We start from the raw sequence: 19,964 nt of genomic DNA on the forward strand, positions 1-19,964 counted from the left end.
TGTATGAGGAGTGTATGGGGATGTTTATGTGCAGCTGCTTACTTTCCAGTCTTCTCTGGTGTGTAGAAGGCCACAGACACAGCTGTGCGGTGGCGCACGTATCCGACCCGTTTGACAGCCAGCAGTTCCCTGCGATCCACCTCTCCAACAACCAGGAACCAACCTTCGTCCTTCACCTTGGGGAACCTGGGAGCCTGGGCCTTACTGTCCTGCTTCCTCTGAAAGAACAGACGCACTGTACATCACCACTGTTCCACAGAAGCATACATAATTATCATATCAAGTTGATTTAATTATGAGATCTTAGCCGAGGTGCCTTTATATGGAGCATTTATACTTTTGGTCACACACCACTGTATCATAGCTCTACATTTAAACTAACAATCCAAGGACCCAGAAGAACATTCTCTTCTTCTTAATTACTTTGTATATGAGACGATTTATGCAGTGGGATGTAGTTAAATGTCTTTTATATTAAAGTTGCACAGTATATCAATATTAGAATGGTATCATTATACCATGTCATTAAAACAGTATAATATCCCATGTTATTAGCATCAGTACTTAAAGAATGACTGTTTTAAAAAGAGCCTTATTTCCTATGAATTGTGTTAAGCGTTCTGCTTTTAATCAAAGCAGGCACAGTGAGAGACCTTCTGTGACTTGTTGACTATTCTGACGCACAAAGTGAAATATGGCATTATTTGGATGACACAGAGAACAGTCAGGGCAAGTCCTAAGGACCACAAATCATGTCTGTAAAACATGCTTTAAACCTACGCAGACCAAGGGAGCTAACACATCCAACTTGTGTTAGCATCTTGCTGGCAAACATGCTGACCTGCTCAAAGAGCGAGAGGTTTATGCCCTCAGACATAAATCAAACAAGTGAGATTTACTTTGTAATAAGCAAGCTTTTTTCAACATCAGAGTTTCACAAGGCAATTAACATTTAGGGCAATGTCAGGGTAACTGTTGGGCTAATTTGGCTTTATCTTATTAGCTGACTTACCAATGTGGCAAACATCTCTATATGGAAATGCAACTTTCACACCGCTAACATTAACTTCACAAAAACCTGCAAGCTGCTAAAATTTGTTGTTTACAGTTAGGCAGAATACCAGTCATAAATGATTAGAAACACTTGATCAGTGATAATCACGGCATGTACATTTTTGTCTATAGTTATTTCTATTACTAGAAAATTCACTCTAGAGCTAGAACAAGAGCTCAGACCTCTGCCAAGGAGGTGTATTGAGTCTTATTAAATGCTGTTTAATAACTGATATCTGGTTGCAAATATAAAGTTACTATCAAAGAAATCACATAAACATAGGGGACATCAGATTATTGCATACCATGTGGAAGCTTTAACAACACTATAAACTTGACCTTGATTATTTACAGTCATCCATAATGTTATAAATGCACTAATTAATTGTCAAAAACATACCTACAAGCCTCCACAAAGCTGTCACATTGCACATACAGTTTATATCCATGTCTGTGAAAACATGGATGGTTTACACACATCTTCTCCAACGGCACAGGAGATACTATACAATCAGCATAGCTTCAAGGTCGACACCAAGATTAGAGTCACCAATTCAGTATCTGACCAAATGTGTCCCCTTCTGTTCTTGAGTTATGATGTTGAATAATGGCCAGGAAAGTGTTTTTGCAGAATATTATGATGTCACAGTGAAGTTGACCTTTGAGGAAATTCCCTCAAGGCCTCTTTGAGATATCATGAAATTCACAAAATGAAACTGATGCAAGGTCACAGTGACCTTTGACCACCAAAGTCTAATTAGTACATACTTAAGTCCAAGTAGGTATTTGAGCCAAATTTGAAGAAATTTCCTTCAGGTGTTCATTAGATATCGCGATCACGAGAATACGACAGACGAGGTCCAAGTGATGAACTTTGACTTTTGATCACCAAATTTGAATCAGTTCATCCTTGAGTCCAAGGGAAAGTTTGTGCCAAATTTGAAAAACGGCATTCTTGAGATATCGCGTTTACGAGAATGAGACAGATGAGGTAACAACGACCTTGACCTTTAACCGTTGGGTCCAAGTGAATATTTGTGCCAAAGTTGAAGACATTTCCTCAAGGTGTTCTTGACATATTGCGTTCACAGGAATGGGACAGACATACATATGGACATACAACCCGAAAACATAACGCTTTCGGCCATGGCTGTTGCCGGTGCTGGGACATAAAAACAAACAAAAGTAAAAACACCTAACAGAACAGAAGTCTGGCACTTCCAGGATTATTAGCCTGCACACTATAGTAGTGCACTAAAGTAGACTGAACACAAATAATGAAATACACCCCCTTGGCGGAGGTCTGCGCTCTACTCAGCACATTTTTTTTAGTTTTCCATTTAGTCAAATTATTTCCTGATGTTGTAGGTTGTTGCAATGGTATAATTTCAGTATTGGTATTGAGACATTTAGGCAGGTATTGTATCAAAATCCTAATTTTGGTATTATGACAACCCTATTTCATATACAGGTGTCACTAGAGAGCTACATTTCAGTTTCTAAGATGGCATTACATTTCCTACACAGCAACTTAGTGGGATGCTACAGAGTACATGAATACATTAATCAGAATGTACATTAGTATTAATTAAAAAAAAATTATGTCCCACTAATGGATGTAGGTCTAATATTCACCCCCCTGTTAGATCTGTTTTGGTCTCCACCAACTCTTGACATGTAACCATGTTACATCTGTACAGGCCAGCAGGGAAGGAAAAATGGTTTGGCACCAAACTATGATGCACTGGGTCTAACATTAGAACATTAGTGCACACAACACTGACATATTATCCCCTCTTGAACTGACTGAACGTGTTAGCAAACAGTTGCTTATTTACACATCAAGCAGTTATGGGGCAACATTATCATTCATTTGGTATCCACCTTACATATGTAAAATCAATATTCTGTCTCAATATTTTGTCTCTGACAACTTCTGAGGGAGATAATCCTCTCTTTCACTGCTAAATGCTCCAGTATGTTCATTAGCTAGTCTATAACTGTGTCTGCCTGCCTGCTGTTTGTTGCTGGGCAGGTAGAGTACAGTGGGTGTAACTGAGCTTTTCATTGAGAACAGTTGCCACAGTATAATATTCTACAGTATTACATTTTATGTTATTGTAATTTATTACTATATTATTCTAAATGTCTTAGATTCTCATTTTGACAGAGTTGAGTATTGGTATTGGGCATACTGACCCTCTGCTGGCCCAGGTTGATGCGCCTCAGTGACACCTGCAGGACGTACTCCTGGTCAGCATGGACATCCAGCCAGCTGCTCGCCTCCTTCAGGTTACCTCCTGCAGCTGGCAGGGGACGCTCCGTCTGCTGCTGGCTATCCTCCCACCAGCCCTTCACACTCATCTCAACCTCCAGCACTGGGAGATGACTCAGGAAGGACCATGCCTGATGGAGGGAAAAGAAGATGGTGACTTAAAATTGACATTAATATCCCTATTGTGCTGCTCAACACCCACAAAAAAAACCTGTGGATCTTTGCCCTACTTGATCAGAGGTGATGGAGACTTGGCTTAGACACACTGAAGTATCAAACATACTGACATAGAGAAAGAACGGGACCCTACTCATGTCAGTTAAACTCAAAATAATTTGCATCAAGGGTGGATCAAGACTCTTAGGAACACATGCAGGCGTCTAGTATGAAACTACGGTGTGCAAGATATCAGAGTCCAAGACTCACACTCAGGACTTGAGTGTTACAGATATGATTTCTCCCACTCTGGAGTGTGTATATATCACCTACTTTAGATGGGCGTTTAGTTCTGGTCCATCTCATGTTCACACAGCCTTATTACAAATGAACCCAAAGGTGTAAAATAAAGTCATATTGACCGACAGGTAATTTATGCATTGGACAGGATTAGAGACTTCCATCATGCATCATCAATGATACATGGACCCTGATGGACTCGAATTCTGGTGACAGACAGTTAGTCATGCTGCACTTAATTGAACCATATGTGTTTATTTACTTTTTCAGTCACAGAGAACCAACAAAGACATTGATATGAGCACTATTAGACGAGACTACTACTGATAGGGAAAATCAGGGAAAATCCCTACACTTATGCTCACACGCATATGTATTACCAAAGTAATGATCTTGCATAAATACACAGATTACCTAAGTGTTCCTTGACAGTTGCCATGATCAGCAGATGTACGTATACTGTATACATAGTATGACAGAATCCTCAAGCAAGCTGCAGGGCTGAAAAATAAAGCTAATGCAGAAGTGCCAAAAACTGCAGTTACTCAAATGTCTACTTGAGGCTGGCTCCAAGTGCAAGTCAATCTCCACAGACCTTAATGTTAAAATGCCCAACTTTACAGCAGAAATAAACATGTTTACAGCCTGTACAAAAAATGGTTTTCGACTCTATAGCTAATTTCTCTGTTTCTGACAACTGTACATGGGGTGAAGTTTTATGTAACTCACATGCTTAAATTTTTGCATAACTATGGAGTTGGCTGCTTTGAGTGACAGGTGTGTGCTGTAAGTTGACAAGCTACCATAATAACAATGCATATACATAACCATGGTGTTATCCTAGATTCATGAAGTATGGGCATAGCTGTAGATTAATTTAATTTCTTTATTTGTCAATCCACACAAGGCAGTTGAAAACTGACTTGCATATCTCTCTTATTTAACACAACACACACAATAGCAGCAGAGGGATAGTGCAGGGTCAACCGTAATATGGCATCCCTGGAGCAGTTTGGGGGTTGCTCAAGGGCACCTCAGCAGTGGCCAAAGGGTGAACTGGCACCTCTCCAGCCACCAGCCTGCATTCCATACTTGGTCTGTATGTGGCCTTGAACCAAGCCAAGTCCCCACAGACTGAGCTACTGCCACCGCTGTCGCTATTTCACTGTGTTTTCAGTTCATAAAAATTACTTTTATCTTTGTGGTTGTCCAAAAGAGTTGTGTTCAGCATATAGTTGTACTAAGCCCTCTGAGGCAAATTGTGATTTGTGATATTGAGCTTTATAAATAAAATCGATTGATTGATTAAAAGACCCTCTAATAAAAAAGATGTTCAGTTTTTATGGTTTTACAAGTGATTTTGTTTAAATGCTTTGAACGCTGTTTTTCACTTGCCAAAATTAGCATTGGCATTATCACAGTTAGACATAGCTGTAAATGCACCGTGATAACCGAGCTAGTGTTAAGGTTAACACTAGCTCAAATGGGAGTCCACAAACCAGTGGGTGACAGCAAGGTAGGTACGAACTGGACTAGGACTTGTGCGGTCTTAACATGAAAAGTGACCACATGGTCAGTGTCTCTGTTCATCTTTTCTCTCCATGTCCTCATTCATGCATAATCTACCAGATTCTTTCTCTATTAATTATCAAAAACTGAAAATAAATAAATGAATGAAAATGAAATGCTATCAAATATGTCTTGTTATTATTGAAAACTGAAAATGAAAATGACAGGTAATAATAGATAATGACGGACAATGAGAAAGTCATACACAACCTCTGTGTACCAACACAGTAAGAAGCATACAGTATTTTTGGGGATGAGCTATTATGCAGTAAATTTGAAATTATAAATCAAATGAGTAATGAGTTGTTATGCATTATGCTTTTTCTCTTCATCTTATTTTGTTACTATTATGAGGCACTACAAAGGAGGATTAGGGTCACGTTAAAGAAAAAAACGTAGATTTTGAGAATAAAGTTGTATATCTACGAAAATAAATGTGTAAAACTAAAAAAATAAAGTTGTAAATCTATTAGAATAAAGTCAAAATATTACGAGATTAAACTTGGAATTTTAGGAGAAAAAGAGATAAAGACTGGAAAATGGGGTTACATGTGTTACATGTGGATCTGCGTGGATAAATGAAAAATGAAAGCAATAAACTGAATTCATTGTTGGTAACGCATTATATTACTTTGGTACTGCTTAAACATATGTTAATGTCACCCCCAACACTGTTTGTACACATTTTGTTGCATTTATACCATGTTACCCAACTTCCTGGTCTTTATCTGTGACTTTTTTTCTGCTAAAATATTTTCTTAACATGGCCCTAATCCTCCCTCGTAAGGAACAGAGCGGCCATGTACCTATCAGCACTGTTGTTTGTGTGTTGTTGTCCAGGGTGATGGGAAAGCAGGGCTCTTACTGTCAACATTGTTTTGTCTTGTACTCACTGAATGTATGTCTTTTACAGAATTCTTGAAATTTGTATATCAATCACAAATGAGTGTGTGAATGTGTCCTGAAATGAAGAAGGTACCCTGAGGTGGCCATAAGTGAACACACTGTCATATCATTATGTTACATTAATTTAAGAAAGTAAATCATTTCAGTGCCTGGTAGAATTTGGAAAATTATGTACTGTAGTGCCAAATTCAGAAAGTGAATTTCCCACTCTGCACAAAAATAACCCAAAGCTGCAGATATGAAACATCATCATGTTTCTTCAAATTTTCTTATGCAAGTGGTGCTCAGAGAGACAGTATAAAAATCTGAGAAAAACAAAAATGAGAATTTTGAGAGGGGTCTGTGTGAGATGGACGGATCCGTCAGCTACTTCACAGTAAGTCTGCAGTTTGATAAAAGCTTGATTCATTCTAACAGACGCGATTCTCTGGTCTTAAGTGTTTTTTTGGGGAATTTAACATTTGGCTCAACCCAAAAGCCCCACCGTGAGGAAGACACAAGACATTAAAAAGGTGGAGGCACAGAGGAAGTGACAGGAAAAAACACACTGGTGGAAGATGATGATGATGATGATGATGATGATGATGATGATGATGGTGGTGGTGTGTGTGTGCATGTGTGCGTGTGTGTGTGGCAGTGTATTGAGGGCTAGGAGGAGAAAAGCCTCTCTGATTCACCGGGCAAAAGCTATTTATGTGAGGATTACTCTCCCTGGGCGAGTCAGACAGAAACGCTGCTGCACATCTAATTATTTAATTAGAGAGGCCGCCACACTGCGGGGGGGTAGGAGCGGAGGGGTAGTACAGGTGGAGAAGGAGGAAAGCGGGGACACTGATTGGGTGAAGCCACAGGGCCTGCTGTCGTGCCCGGACACTCTCATTACTGCTGCAATTAGCACTTAAATTGGAGCTGTAAACCCTATCAATGGAGCTGTAATTGGGGATCCTGGAGGTATCTGGGACCACAGTGGCAAGACTGCTCATGGCACGTCACTGATAATGGTGTGTGTGTGAGGTAGTGTGTGATCTGCATGCACTGAGTATAGTAGTAGGTCCATTCTCAAGTTAATTTTTATAAAATGTACAACATTCAAGTCCTTGCAATCTATCTTTTTTGTTTCCCATTATTCCTGTAGTAAATAAACATCCTCCAGGGAGCATACTTTAAGGGATTTTTATAGTCCCAGTGTGTTCTTTGTGTAAATATCTGTAACCTTACCTGGGCAATCTGACTTGATTGAAACTCTTGGCCGATGATATCAGCAAAAACACTTTCCTTTCCGTTGCAGGCAGCAATCAGCTCAGGAAGTCCTTCGATTGGCCCGTGGAAGCCCCCTGCATTGCTCCTCCCCTTCCTGTTTGCCCATTTCCTTTGGAGTAGGAGAGGGAAGGTTGTTGGTCATCACAACAAATCCTACCCTATCCCTCCTGCTGTCTCTCACCACAGGGACTGTGGGACTACTTTGCTCACCCCTCTCTTCTTTTATTGTGTTTGCACAAAATTATTCAACACTGTTGGATGCAGGCCTTGAAATCCATATGGTGTGTGCATGGGAAAACTACTTTTTGTCAACTGTTTGCTTTGAACATTAACTCACTAGGTCCTATATGTGTGACTGCATGTGTGTTTGCACCTGTGTGGGAGGTTTGCAGAATGTAAATGATGGCCTTTGGAGGTCCATAGCTAAGTGTGGGAATGGAGGGAAACTTTAAACTGGAGAAACACATATTGATGGTGCATACAATACAGAGACCTGTTTGTTGGTACAGCAGCAAGACCTCAAAGGGGACCAATTGTGATTTTCTGTTTTAAGTGTCATTTATATATATATATGTAGTGTTAAAATGAAGGCTGTTCATATTAAACATGGCCAAAGTTTCAATTAATGAAGTAAACATATGTAGAAATAATCTCTGTGAGCAAAAAACTCACATTTCCTACTGTTCACTCAGTTTACAACAGTTTTTCCTACCTTGACTAAAGTATGACATCATAGTGTGCCGGATTTCTTTATATGGTAATCTGTTCCAGGCATGCTAGCTACTCCAAGTGTTAACATTATCCACCCTTTACTGCTACATGAAGCTACATGCTAACCTCAGGGAAACGTAAACTTGTTGTAAACTTCTTCCCGATTTCGGATCAGATTCTTGCTGGATAATGTCCGGCTGTGTTCACAAGCTTTTATTGGTGGTTTTTCATGGTAGAGTGCCGCTATTATCTGTTACAGTCTTTTCCAGGATGGAAGCACTGCTACATGTAACTACATGCTAACATCAGGGAAATGTAATCTTGGTTGCCCATGTTGTAAATTTCTCGATTTTGTTTAAAAGCTTTATTGGTGGCTATTATCCTTTACAGTCATTCTGAAACTGCAGGTACTGCTACATATAGCTACATGCTAATGTCAGGGAAACACGCTATCTTGTTTTCTGCTGTTGTAAATTTTTTCCCTGCTTTCGAATTGTATTCCTGCTGTAACATGTCTAGTTGTGTTAAGAAACATTTATCTGTGATTTTTCACAATAAAAAGTGCTGCTGTTCTACGTTCCAGTCATTCCCCAGCTACAGTGACGGGTTAGAGACACTGAGATGTGGGAAACCTGGAATCAGAGCAGACTAAGTTTTTTTTTTCGGTAGGGGTCTTAAAGAGACAGAGGATGAACACAGGGCCTCCAGCAAAGACAGTATGAGGAAAATAAAATATTTTTGACCATTAAAGCATGTCAACATGTTCTAGCAGAAACCTTAAATACAAGTGTGAACCTGATAGTGAGCATAGGTCCTCTTTAAAGCTATAAAGAAGACATGTGAAGAAGCTGTTCATACATTAATGGAACATGCTGATATTTAATTTCACTTAGTCTAATCACAGCTGGAAGAGCAACAAGGCAGATAAGCCATCTACTAGAGCTAGCGACAAATCATTGTACAGGCATTGCAGCTGTGTGAGTGGTGTAGTGAGGTATACCTGAACAAATAGAGGTCTTGTTGTTCCACATGTGGCAGTGTCAGTAATGAGGAGTCGTGCAGCCAGCGGCCCTGGACGATCATCTGCACCAGGTTGCAGATACTGATGGCCGTAACGAGCCAGCCTTCATTGGCAGCTACATCCAGCATTGACTGAGGAGAGAAAACAGAAGAATGTATAAAATTAATCATAATTTATTATTATTAGGGGTTGAACAGCCCTGCTGCTGCTCCCTTTTGATATTGCACATGTTGATTTTAGTCTTCCTGCCATTAAAATCTACCTTATCATGCATGAAAATAAAACAAACTTTGCACATCGTTCCAAACTTGTTTAACTAAAATTTGGGACTAATAATCCTGATGACCAAAAATGTCATCACTTAACCATTATATCCTATTGAAATTGAAATCTTGTCATAATTATTGTATGAATTCTTGAGATATTGCCAAAAGCATGTTTTGTGAGGTCACAGTGACCTTGATTTTTGACCCTTGACCACCAAATTCTAAACAGATTATTTCTAAGCCCAAGTGGGTGTTTTTGCCAAATTTGAAGAAATTCCCTCAAGGTGTTCTTGAGATATCCCATTCACAAGAATAAGACAGATGCATGGTCACAGTAACCTTGACCATTGACAACCAAAATCAAATCAGTTAATCTTTGAGTCCAAGTAAACATTTGTGCCAAAGTTGAACAAATTACCTCCAGATGTACTCGTACTTGTAACTTGAGGTCACAATGATCTTGAACTTTGACCTATGGAACCTAAAATCTAATCAGTTTGTCCTTACTGTAAGTGTGTCCAAGTGGACATTTGTGCCAAAGTTGAAGAAATACTCTCAAAGCAATATTGCATTCACAAGAATGGGATGGATGGATGTACGTATGCACAACCTGAAAACATAATGCCTACGGTGCCGAGGCATAAAAATAAAATACAGACATCTCACTGTTGTCTTCATGAAGAACAAAAACTTTCATAATTTTATCTTGTTAACTGGGTTTCAACTGAGAAGAGTTTTTAATCCACAGGTTTTGAGTTATGCCCATGCCATTTTTTTCCACAAAGCTTTGGATTGAGTTTTTTTTTCTTTTCAGATGTAATTTATCAGTAAATTTTGTTCTTTCATTCTTTAACAGTGACACTCATTTGAATCTATGTGTGTCATGTGTTGCAATTAGATACGCAACGTCAAAGAGACAGAGTGTATCCAATGTTAGGTTAGCTAACAGTCATGGGTGAAATGATGCCCAACCTGAGACTGGTGATGTAGTGACAGTTTGTCAGACAGTTGCACTTACTTTATGTGTAGTGTAAGTGTCAATAAAAATATAAATTCATTCAATAAAAACAACCATAAAGAAAGTGAGGTCCAGAACTATTTTAGTAAACAGTAGCAGCAGGACACCAGAGAAGTAACCACACAGCATGGAAAATCACAAGCACATGTACATATGCACACACACATCCTGAGCTGTGGACAATGGCTTACAGACGTCAAGACATGGTCCTAACTTCAAACAGGATACACACAGAAACTAAATAAACACAAGCTAGTGCATCACACCTTTGATACAAATAACCTGCATGGACAATCTTTGCTCAATTAAGTTTTAGGACTGTTATCAATGTTACTGACTCTAATAACTTGACCAGGCACGAGTATTCTGTCTGCAGCCACTTTTCATATGAACACTGAGTAACAGAGCCCTTGTGAGTGCCAGACAATGAGAATCCTGGCTGTTAGATCTAGCCTCTGAGCATCATGTTATTTATGAGATGGATCAGCAAGTTCAGCTACAAATCACTGACTAATGTTTAACATTCCCCTTACTCTCTGCTTTATTGACAGTGCAGCACCACTTCCAACATGTGCTCTCTTTTCATGTGTGATACATAATTCAGATCTGTTAGTTATGTAGTCCTCTTTAACGTTTTTACATCTTGTTGCTATCATTACATGATTCAAATGTTATCCAACTGAAAGTGAAGTTAGTGTTTACACTGCTAAACATGTTTTTACTATTCTGTTAAAACCTTTTAGTTTTGAATATATTTAACTTTTACAATGACAAAATCAAAAGTGAATCACTGAACACCAGAAGTCTTTTATCATATGAAATAACTAACTCACCCGTGCAAAGAATGCATTCTACTGCAGGCTTCCTCAGGTGAGGCAGGTGTTATAGGATTTGTGATTTTATCAGCACCTGGGAAGGGATTCTTGCAAATGATGGAATAACAAGTGTAGCCTACTTGCTTGCTTTAAATACTGAGAGAACAGGTTAAAAACTAAAAAGCTCATAGCTAATATTATTCATATGATAAACATGACCATTTAACTGGTAGATTCAGACTACTGACATGAAGCTATCAGCTGATCATTTCACCCATGAGCACTTATCAGTGTGTTGGTTTAACAAATTGTAAAAACATATATTCCATGATTTTACAATTGTGTTAAACCGCGATGCTTCTTGGCCACTAGTCAAGTTTCTCACAGAGTTAATGTTTTGGTTACAACAATATCACATTGATATACTCACAGTTAGAGATGCTCCAATCCACTTTTTTCAGTTTCATTCATATGTAAGGTAAAGCGGTGTAAGGTAAAAATATTCCAAATATAGTGACTTAAACTGATAACATTTTTTTTAGGTGGCAAAAATATGGTTTGCTGCAGCCCCTGTCCACAGCAGCATAATGTTTGTGTGCCAGTAGATTTGGTTTATCAAAGACAATAGCAAAGCAACACAGTCATAAAACAAGCTTAGCAGAAGCATCAGATAGATCAGACCACTGTGTTTAACTATATATCTTTAAATGTTTAAAAGTTATAGCTAAAAATGACGACAAAAATAAACAAGCCTATTGCTTTTACATATCTCTGCAATTGAAATGAATGGCCATTTTCTACCCCGAAGTGATTATTGTTGCTGTTAGCTTGGTGTCATGGTGATTCTATCTATACATAAGTTTAAAAGTAATAAGAGAAGAGCGAGAAGCTTGAAAAGGCCGAAAACCATCACTGTGAAAAAACAAACAGTAGGCCATATTGCCTAGTTGAAAGCTGCTGCATCACCCTTGTGAAAAGGTAGTAATGTGTTGTTTAGGGGTCCTAGAGTCAGACTGTCGTTGACCTAATGTGTTATGGGCTTTGAGTAGCCCTCGACCTCTGTCCTAGAGAAGCAAACTAGTTTTGTTTTTTTGCAGCCATCACTATACATCTGGAGGGACATTCTCCATGCACATTTAAACTGTGACTGGCAAAGAATATGTCAGCCATTGCTCATTTGAGGTGGGTGTGGTGTCAAAAAGGTAATTTCAGATGGTAGATGACACTCTGCTTGCGTACTCGCTTGGAGCCGCAAAAACTCTACTCATATTTATAGGGTAACTTGGAGAGAATCTGTTTCTGAACATTGTAGCCTCACAAATGGAGTCCCTCAGGATTCTGTTCTGGGTCCCCTCCTCTTTTCTCTTTACACCATGTCACTTGGCCAGGTTATTCACTCAGTGCTTGCAGGTGTCATTTGACCTCCGGAGCTCAACCAGAATGCAGCAGCCTGGCTGAACTTCAACCTACCCAAGGTAGCTGTAGCACTGGTACTTGCCTATCACCAGACTGAAAACTCATCTGGCCCAAAAAAACAAACAAATATACAAACAAACTAACTAACTAACAAAAAACAAAAGGTCGCTTTCTTTATCTCTTATTGTTTCTAAATGTAGCATCTGAAGCAGTTCAGCATATTTGATGAAGATGATGACCCTGCATGATTCTTGCACTTTCTGGGCTTGTATCCACATAGTTGAATACACTCATTACAAGTCGCACAGGTGTTCCTGCAATCCTGATCACAAGAATGGGACAGATGCTAGGTCACAGTGACCTTGACCTTTGAGGGTTGACTGCCCAAATCTAATAAATTCATATTTAAGTCCAAGTGGATGTTTGTGCCAAATTTGAAGAAATTACCTCAAGGCATTCTTGAGATATCGTGTTTACGAGAATAGGACAGACATAAGTACCTGTGTGCGGACAAACAACCCAAAAATATATTGCCTTTGGCCACAGCTGTCGCTGGTGTGAAGGCAAAAAACTCAGCTAAATGAATGCAATGTTATCACATTGGTCATTGGTTGCAACTGTGTATCAACTGCCTAGTAAATCCTACCTGACAGATTCGGATGGCATTGTCCAGTACTGTCTTGGTATCGGTGGTGTAGTCGCTGCATGGCAGCTGGGCGTGGCTGAAGTGGGCCTGCAGCAGTAGGTGGGTCTTGGTGTGGGCGCTGTCATAGGAGTGGGGGTTGACCTGCAGGGGGAGCTGCTGAGCCAGCTGGCTGTTCAGCTGGTCCTCATTGTGTCTCACAGGCAGCTCGGCATACTCCTCTGCATCCTGTGAGACAGAGATCAAAAAGTGAAACAGGAAGTCTAAAGCATGTTGTGGTCAGACCTTTTTAATGCGAGTATCTGTACTCTAACAGCTGCATTAACCTCCCCACTTTTCTGGCATTGAAAACCGCCTGTTCCCGTTCCTCACTAAGACGGCAGTGGGATCTTTTCACCAGATCCGATGACCCAAAAATCCAGCACGCTTGTTCATAAAAATCTCTTCTATCTATATCTAAATTCTTTAAAGTAAATATCTGAAAATGCTACACAAATGAAGAAGACACAGAGAAATGCTGTGGGTGACTAGATAAGTAAACTGACAGTGATGGTCCATCAATCTCCTCTTTGTGCTGAGGTTGTGAGTTGCACCTTGTTTGTGGTGCAACACATCGAGAGATGCGCGGACACGCGTGGCTCCTCTCCTCTAATTCACTTCAGTTCAACTTCCGCTAATGTAGTCCCATCAACAGGCTGCGCTGGAGGCATCAGTCATAGCCTCCCCCCAGCCTGGACTGTTAAGGCTCCATCCATCACTGACTGAAGCCAGTGTTTCAAAAGCTAGGACTTGAAAAAGGACCTGAGCGAGGTGGGGGTTGGGATGAGAGATAGGAATAGGAATCATCTCAGAATGATTTATCTTTCAGTGCCGTTGTGTGTGCATATGGATGTGCTGGAGAGAGACGATAGATCTTTAAGCAGACATCATAACCAACAACTTCACACCGCCTCACACCCTCTGCTAGTAACATTTACAGAGACAGAGGAGGGAGAAAATAATGGGAGAGACTGGAGCTTTGAAGCACTAATTGCAGAGAAAACCAAAAGAGTGGGGCTAGGCAAACAAAAAGGGAGGGAGGTATACACAGCTGAGGCCTACTGTGGGGTGAGGTCCACCATACAACTGCTACAAAAACGTTTTCTACAAGTTATAGAAAATATATGCTTTTGAAAAAAGAAAGGACATACAGACTTGGTGAACTGGCTTGCCGTATAAACTTAGCCTGACATTGCCAGACCAAAGTGAAAAAAAAAGAGTTAGTCTGGGACTCTCAGTCAGGCATTATCAGTGACGGTAGATCAAAATGCCTATGGATGCAGTTGGATAGACCTAAAACTACAACCAGTCAGAGCATCGAAACAGGTGATGAAGGGAGGAGTGACAGACAAAAGTAAAAAGGCTAAAGCATGCAGAGATGAGCAGTGATGGTACCATAAATAGGTCTGTAAACAAGTGTTGCTATTTTTGCCATCAGAATTTGAGTGTAGCACTTCAACACAAAGTTCCACATCAGCTGCAGCCATCTTGGTTGTTTTCAGAAATGGCTCAATGGAGCTTCTTTTTACCAAGGTAGGTTTATGCTTGCTGTTGTGAGGCAAAAATGACATCATCACATATTTTGAGTAGAGTGTAAAGGCTCCGCAAGTTGTCAGTCATCATCTCAAGCATGGCCCATGTTAGATAAACAGTTGTGATTGGCTTGACCCGAGACAGGTCAGCTTGAAATCTGTCTGAACGGGAGGGGACCAGATGTATCTGCAAAATTAAAACATGAGCTCGCAGTTTCATCTGGTTCCCAGGCTAGTTCAAAATAGTTAATTTCTTGCCACTTGTGTTGTCTGTAGTTTGTCCAGAAATATCACACAATTGGTTGTATTGTATTTTAGAAAAGCCTTTTCCTTTTCTTTCGTCTTAGTTAGTGCTTAAGGCCAATTACCCAATTAACAAAAGATCAATCGACAGCAACGCTGATAATCAATGAATCTTTAAAAGGTGTTATCAAGCAAATATGCAAAACATTCTCTAGTGTTACCTATTCCACTGTGAGGATTTAATGCTTTTTCTCTGTTTTATATAACTGTAAAGTTTTTACTTTTATGTCTTGATAAGCCATCATCAGTCAGAAAAAGCACTCTGAAGACTTCACCTCTGGAGCTGGTGATTGCCATGCTTCACAATTCAGTATTTAATTTAAGTCATTTTATGCCTTTATTGTAGAGAAGACAGATCGACAGACATGAAATGAGGAGAGGGAGATGGGAATGATATACAACAAAGTTCAAACTCAAACTGGGGAAATTATGGTTACATGTTCAGTGTCTTAACCCCCCAGTTCACCAGCGTGCCCAGTTTCACATTATCTTAACCTTTTAGAGACTTAGAGATGGATTGCCCTTTATGGTACAAAGAGTAAATCAACAGATTAACTGTTGATTAAAATGTGGCAGCTATGTTTTAATTTCCAACTGTCAACTCTTCAAACTTAAAGGTTTGGAAGCTCAGCACGATGGGATTGTTAATGCAGTTTGGATCTTATTGTCATAATTGTACTCAACAAAATAATTGTTGAGATCTGAGAACGCAGAAATATTATTAGGTCAGAGTCCAACGAGGCAAGACAGACAAGAGGCCAGATGAACTGACATGTTTATCCTGATAATCTAAACCACCAAGGTAGAGTTAAAGGTGAGTGCACCCCTAATGTCTGTAATAATACCTCATTGCAAGGGAAAGCTAATCTGCTTCCAGCCCCCAGAATCCCATCCTGCGTACTAGCCTCCAGGAACAGTGTTGGGCTTTGAAGCCAATTTGACATAGAAGCCAGGTTAGTCACGTGATGCCATTGGGCCCAAAAATACTTTTTTATAACCTTACATTAGGGAAGAGATGTCTGTAAATCAGTGAATAATATGTAATGAACATTACGACTCCTGCTAAATGACTTATTTCACTATTGGGATTTGATCCATTTGGTCCAATAACATTTCAAAAGACTTAAAGAGCAGCACAAATTATTCATTTTATCCCCATTCAAGTTTTAGGCTTAACTGGAAGTTGGCCGCTCAGCAGGCAAAGTCTGTAATGTCCTATGGGTCGAACAATACAAGAGCAGAGCAGAAGATCTGGGTAATTTTACACACAGAAGTCAGAAGTTTTTTGGCTTCATGAGCAACTTTCATAGAAATCAACAGAGCCCTGCCTCCAACGCTGCATACATCCATGCCTGTGCCAGAGCCAGAAAAACAGCAAAAGTAAAAATGGCAATATGCTTTGATGGGATCGAAGCAACTGTAAAGATTGTTGTACGTCGACTTCCAGAAAAAAAAAATCTTCAATTGATGTTGCAAACATTAAATTAAACAAAATGTCAATTAATTCTGATTGAGAATGGCAAGTATGGGCAGTCAAAGTTGAAGCAGGAAAGGGGTTTGTGATTGATGGTTACAAAGGATAGTATGGTAATGATTTCAGCATTTCCCTTTAATTCACCTCTAAATAAGTTTGGCTAACTAGAAACTAGTGGGTATGTTTCCAACCTGTCTGAAAACCTTGTGTTTCTTGCTCTGTCAACTTCTATCTAGTGATCTCAGCAATTAACTTGGTTAACAAAATTTTATTACAGTATCATAAATACATGTAGCATGGAATGGCTTCTCTGAGATGCCTCTTAGCCCTTTCACCAGAGCAGTTGCTGTTTTTCAATGTGTCACCATTATATCAGGTTTTCCTTAATGACCAGGTATTCATGTTGGTGTTTGACAATGCATTAGACTGTCTTGAAGAAGGTTTTGCTTGAAAAACGGGACTTTCAGTGGAGTGCTGAACCCAAAATCCAAGGAGCATATTCCAACAAAGGTAGCAAATCCCAAATTTCAAGTAAAGGAGGACAAAATACTGACATTTCACTTATCTAACTGGCTCACATCACAACAGAAATATGGTTACATGTTTTGGCACAGTTTCATCAGAGCGTGTTTCGCACAGGGACAGATCCGATCCAATATCTGTATTGGATTCCGATGCTAATGTAATTTAATCATTGGATATCAGTCTGACGTCACCGATTCATGTCCTGATGAAGGCTCTGTGCCAAAACATGTACACATATTCAATTTTGACATGAGCCAATTAAACAAGTGAAATGTGAATATTTTGTCCTCATTTACCTGAAAAATTTGTATGTGCAAACTCTTCACATTTTTTGGAATATGCTTGTTTGACTGTCTTGTTTGACAAATTTTATGTTTCACGCAGTTTGACTTCAATGAAAACAGTGCCATCTAAGGAAGCAGAGGACACATGCGGCAAGAAGAAAAACAGAGACAAAGACTGGCTGAGTGGTAGCATAGTGCTCAGAGAGAAAAATAAGTGTGTGAGGAGGAGGCAGGAGGTGGTGGTGCAGTGATGTGTGGGTGTTGCTCATTAGTGGCCACACTGCAGCAATTAGGGGGAACTGGAGGAGCATGCCAGTGCTTTGTAGCTAACAGAGGGGGAGTGGACAGGGCGGCGGGGTGACTGGCCTATTGTATCGCAGCTTGTTGGAGAGGGAGGCAGCTAAGCATGGCATGCTTTGGTCTGCTTCCAACTACATGTGTGCAAAGGAGAGTGATGTTAAGTGTCTCAGAGTAGTCCTCCCCTCCATATGTTAGCATCATTATTGAAGTCAGGTTCAACCAACAACCCACTGAATGGACTTCCAGCTGTACGGTAACAATACCTACAATACATGTATAAAAGTTAATGAAGATCTAAAAACACACAAGTCATGAATAAATCTCTAGTGTGAAACTGTGAAAATGTATTTTGGCCACAACATCAACAAAATGCTGTCTTGACAAACCAGTCAGCTTTGTGTGGCTTATGTTTTAGGGTGAGATAAGTCCCACTGCTGTCTTTAATTTGCCACAACAGGAAACATTTATATAACATTTTTCATATTGCCTATCAATCATGTGCACACCAAAACAAATGGTGATTTTATCCTATTAACAATGATTGTGTGTGTGTGCATGTATCCAAAGACTGACATATAGAGCTCCATTATTGTCCAAAAACTACTAAAACTGTCCTGCTGCCAAAAACACTTAGTAGAGTAGCATTTACTCAAAACTACAGAGGCCAGCAGGTACAGCAAATTACTGAGTTTCTTTTCTTTTTTTCAATGAAACTATATATTTTTCTATTTATATATATTTTAGCAATAGTAAATGTTTTAAATTTTTAATCCAAATCTAGATGCAGATTTGCATCAACACATACATGATGACAAATGATCATGTGGCATCAACTTCATTTAAATAACTGCAGGAGTTCATTAGTGAAAAAAGATATTCTTGGATCCCCAACATCAGATAATACGGATTTGTTCCTTGGCACACGGCCCAATTTTACACTTAATTTTATGAAATCTTTTTTATAAAGATAACTCTCTTACTAAGGACATAAGCTTCCTGACAGAAGTAATTAGTGTCAATATCTTGAAACAAGACAAAAGCACTTTTACCAAAAATGACCTGATTGTCCTTGTCACAGATAGCCTAAAAATAATTGATGAAGTAATGAAATGCACTATGCATAATTCTAAACAGAGATATAAAGCCATTAGAAGCACTAGTAAAAATAAGTATGTCACCTCACCCCCCTAATGAAAGGTGTGAAACCACCAGGTCTTGTGTTGACCCCGCCATAGTGTGGATGACCTTGCTGTCAGAATTCACAAGGTCAATCAGTAGAAGGAGGAGGGTGCCATCTCACACTGAAGCCCCAGAATGAGGAGAGTTAATGAAGCTCAGACAAAGGTACTAATATGATAGAATGGAGTAAAGAGTGTGCGCGCGTGCACGTGTGTGTGTGTGTGTGTGTGTGTGTGCGCGCACGCGTGGGTGGGTGTGTGAGCATGAGCAATCCCTGATGTAGCTTGTGTGGGCAAATGCCAAAAAGAAACGTATAATGTAGGCATTCTATTGGTGAATTCATTATTGTGCATTCCATAGATCATTTCTATCACTGGCCTGACAAGACAACAAGTCTTGACTTAGGTGGTACCCACAAAGCCTGGATGAAAAATTGTGCAGTTTTCTGCATTTTACCAACCAGCACTTTTAATCATGGCAAGAGAGCAATTGATATCATTACAGCTCTAAAAACACAACTACATTTACCGCCTTGTGGTTATTTGCCTTCGTAAACCAGTCAATTTGTAGTTACAGTTTACATCCATGTCTGTCTGGACTCAAATGAAGCCATGACAGTTGACGATGCTTTAAATACAGATGTTGGATGTTGCAAAGAATCTATATTCTAAAATGTGGATGCTTCACACACATTTTCAACCCAACAGCAGCTGTTAGGGTGTTGAGTAATGGCCTGAAAAATGTTTTTACAAAACATTATGACTTCACAGTGAAGTTGACCTTTGACCTTTTGGATATAAATAACTTCACTTCATCAATTTATCCTATTAGACATTTGACTCAATTCATCCTATAAGAATCACTTCTTGAGTTACACCCAAAAACATGTTTTGCAAAGCCACAGTGACCTTTGACCATC

At 39.6% G+C, this 19,964-nt stretch overlaps 1 protein-coding gene across 1 annotated transcript in view; it reads right to left on the reverse strand.

The window, feature by feature from the left end:
* Positions 1–19,964, reverse strand: part of ascc3 (activating signal cointegrator 1 complex subunit 3) — a 257,950-nt gene that overhangs the window by 3,691 nt on the left and 234,295 nt on the right. The window contains exons 37-41 of the mRNA XM_033639918.2: positions 13,413–13,637; positions 9,231–9,382; positions 7,478–7,628; positions 3,253–3,459; positions 43–218 (exon numbers count right to left, since the gene is read on the reverse strand). Of these exons, the coding sequence (XP_033495809.2) occupies positions 43–218; positions 3,253–3,459; positions 7,478–7,628; positions 9,231–9,382; positions 13,413–13,637 (911 nt within the window). The remainder of the gene's footprint in view (positions 1–42; positions 219–3,252; positions 3,460–7,477; positions 7,629–9,230; positions 9,383–13,412; positions 13,638–19,964) is intronic.

This window comes from Epinephelus lanceolatus, chromosome 10, assembly GCF_041903045.1.
Source record: "Epinephelus lanceolatus isolate andai-2023 chromosome 10, ASM4190304v1, whole genome shotgun sequence".
NCBI classification, from domain to species: Eukaryota; Metazoa; Chordata; class Actinopteri; order Perciformes; family Serranidae; genus Epinephelus; species Epinephelus lanceolatus.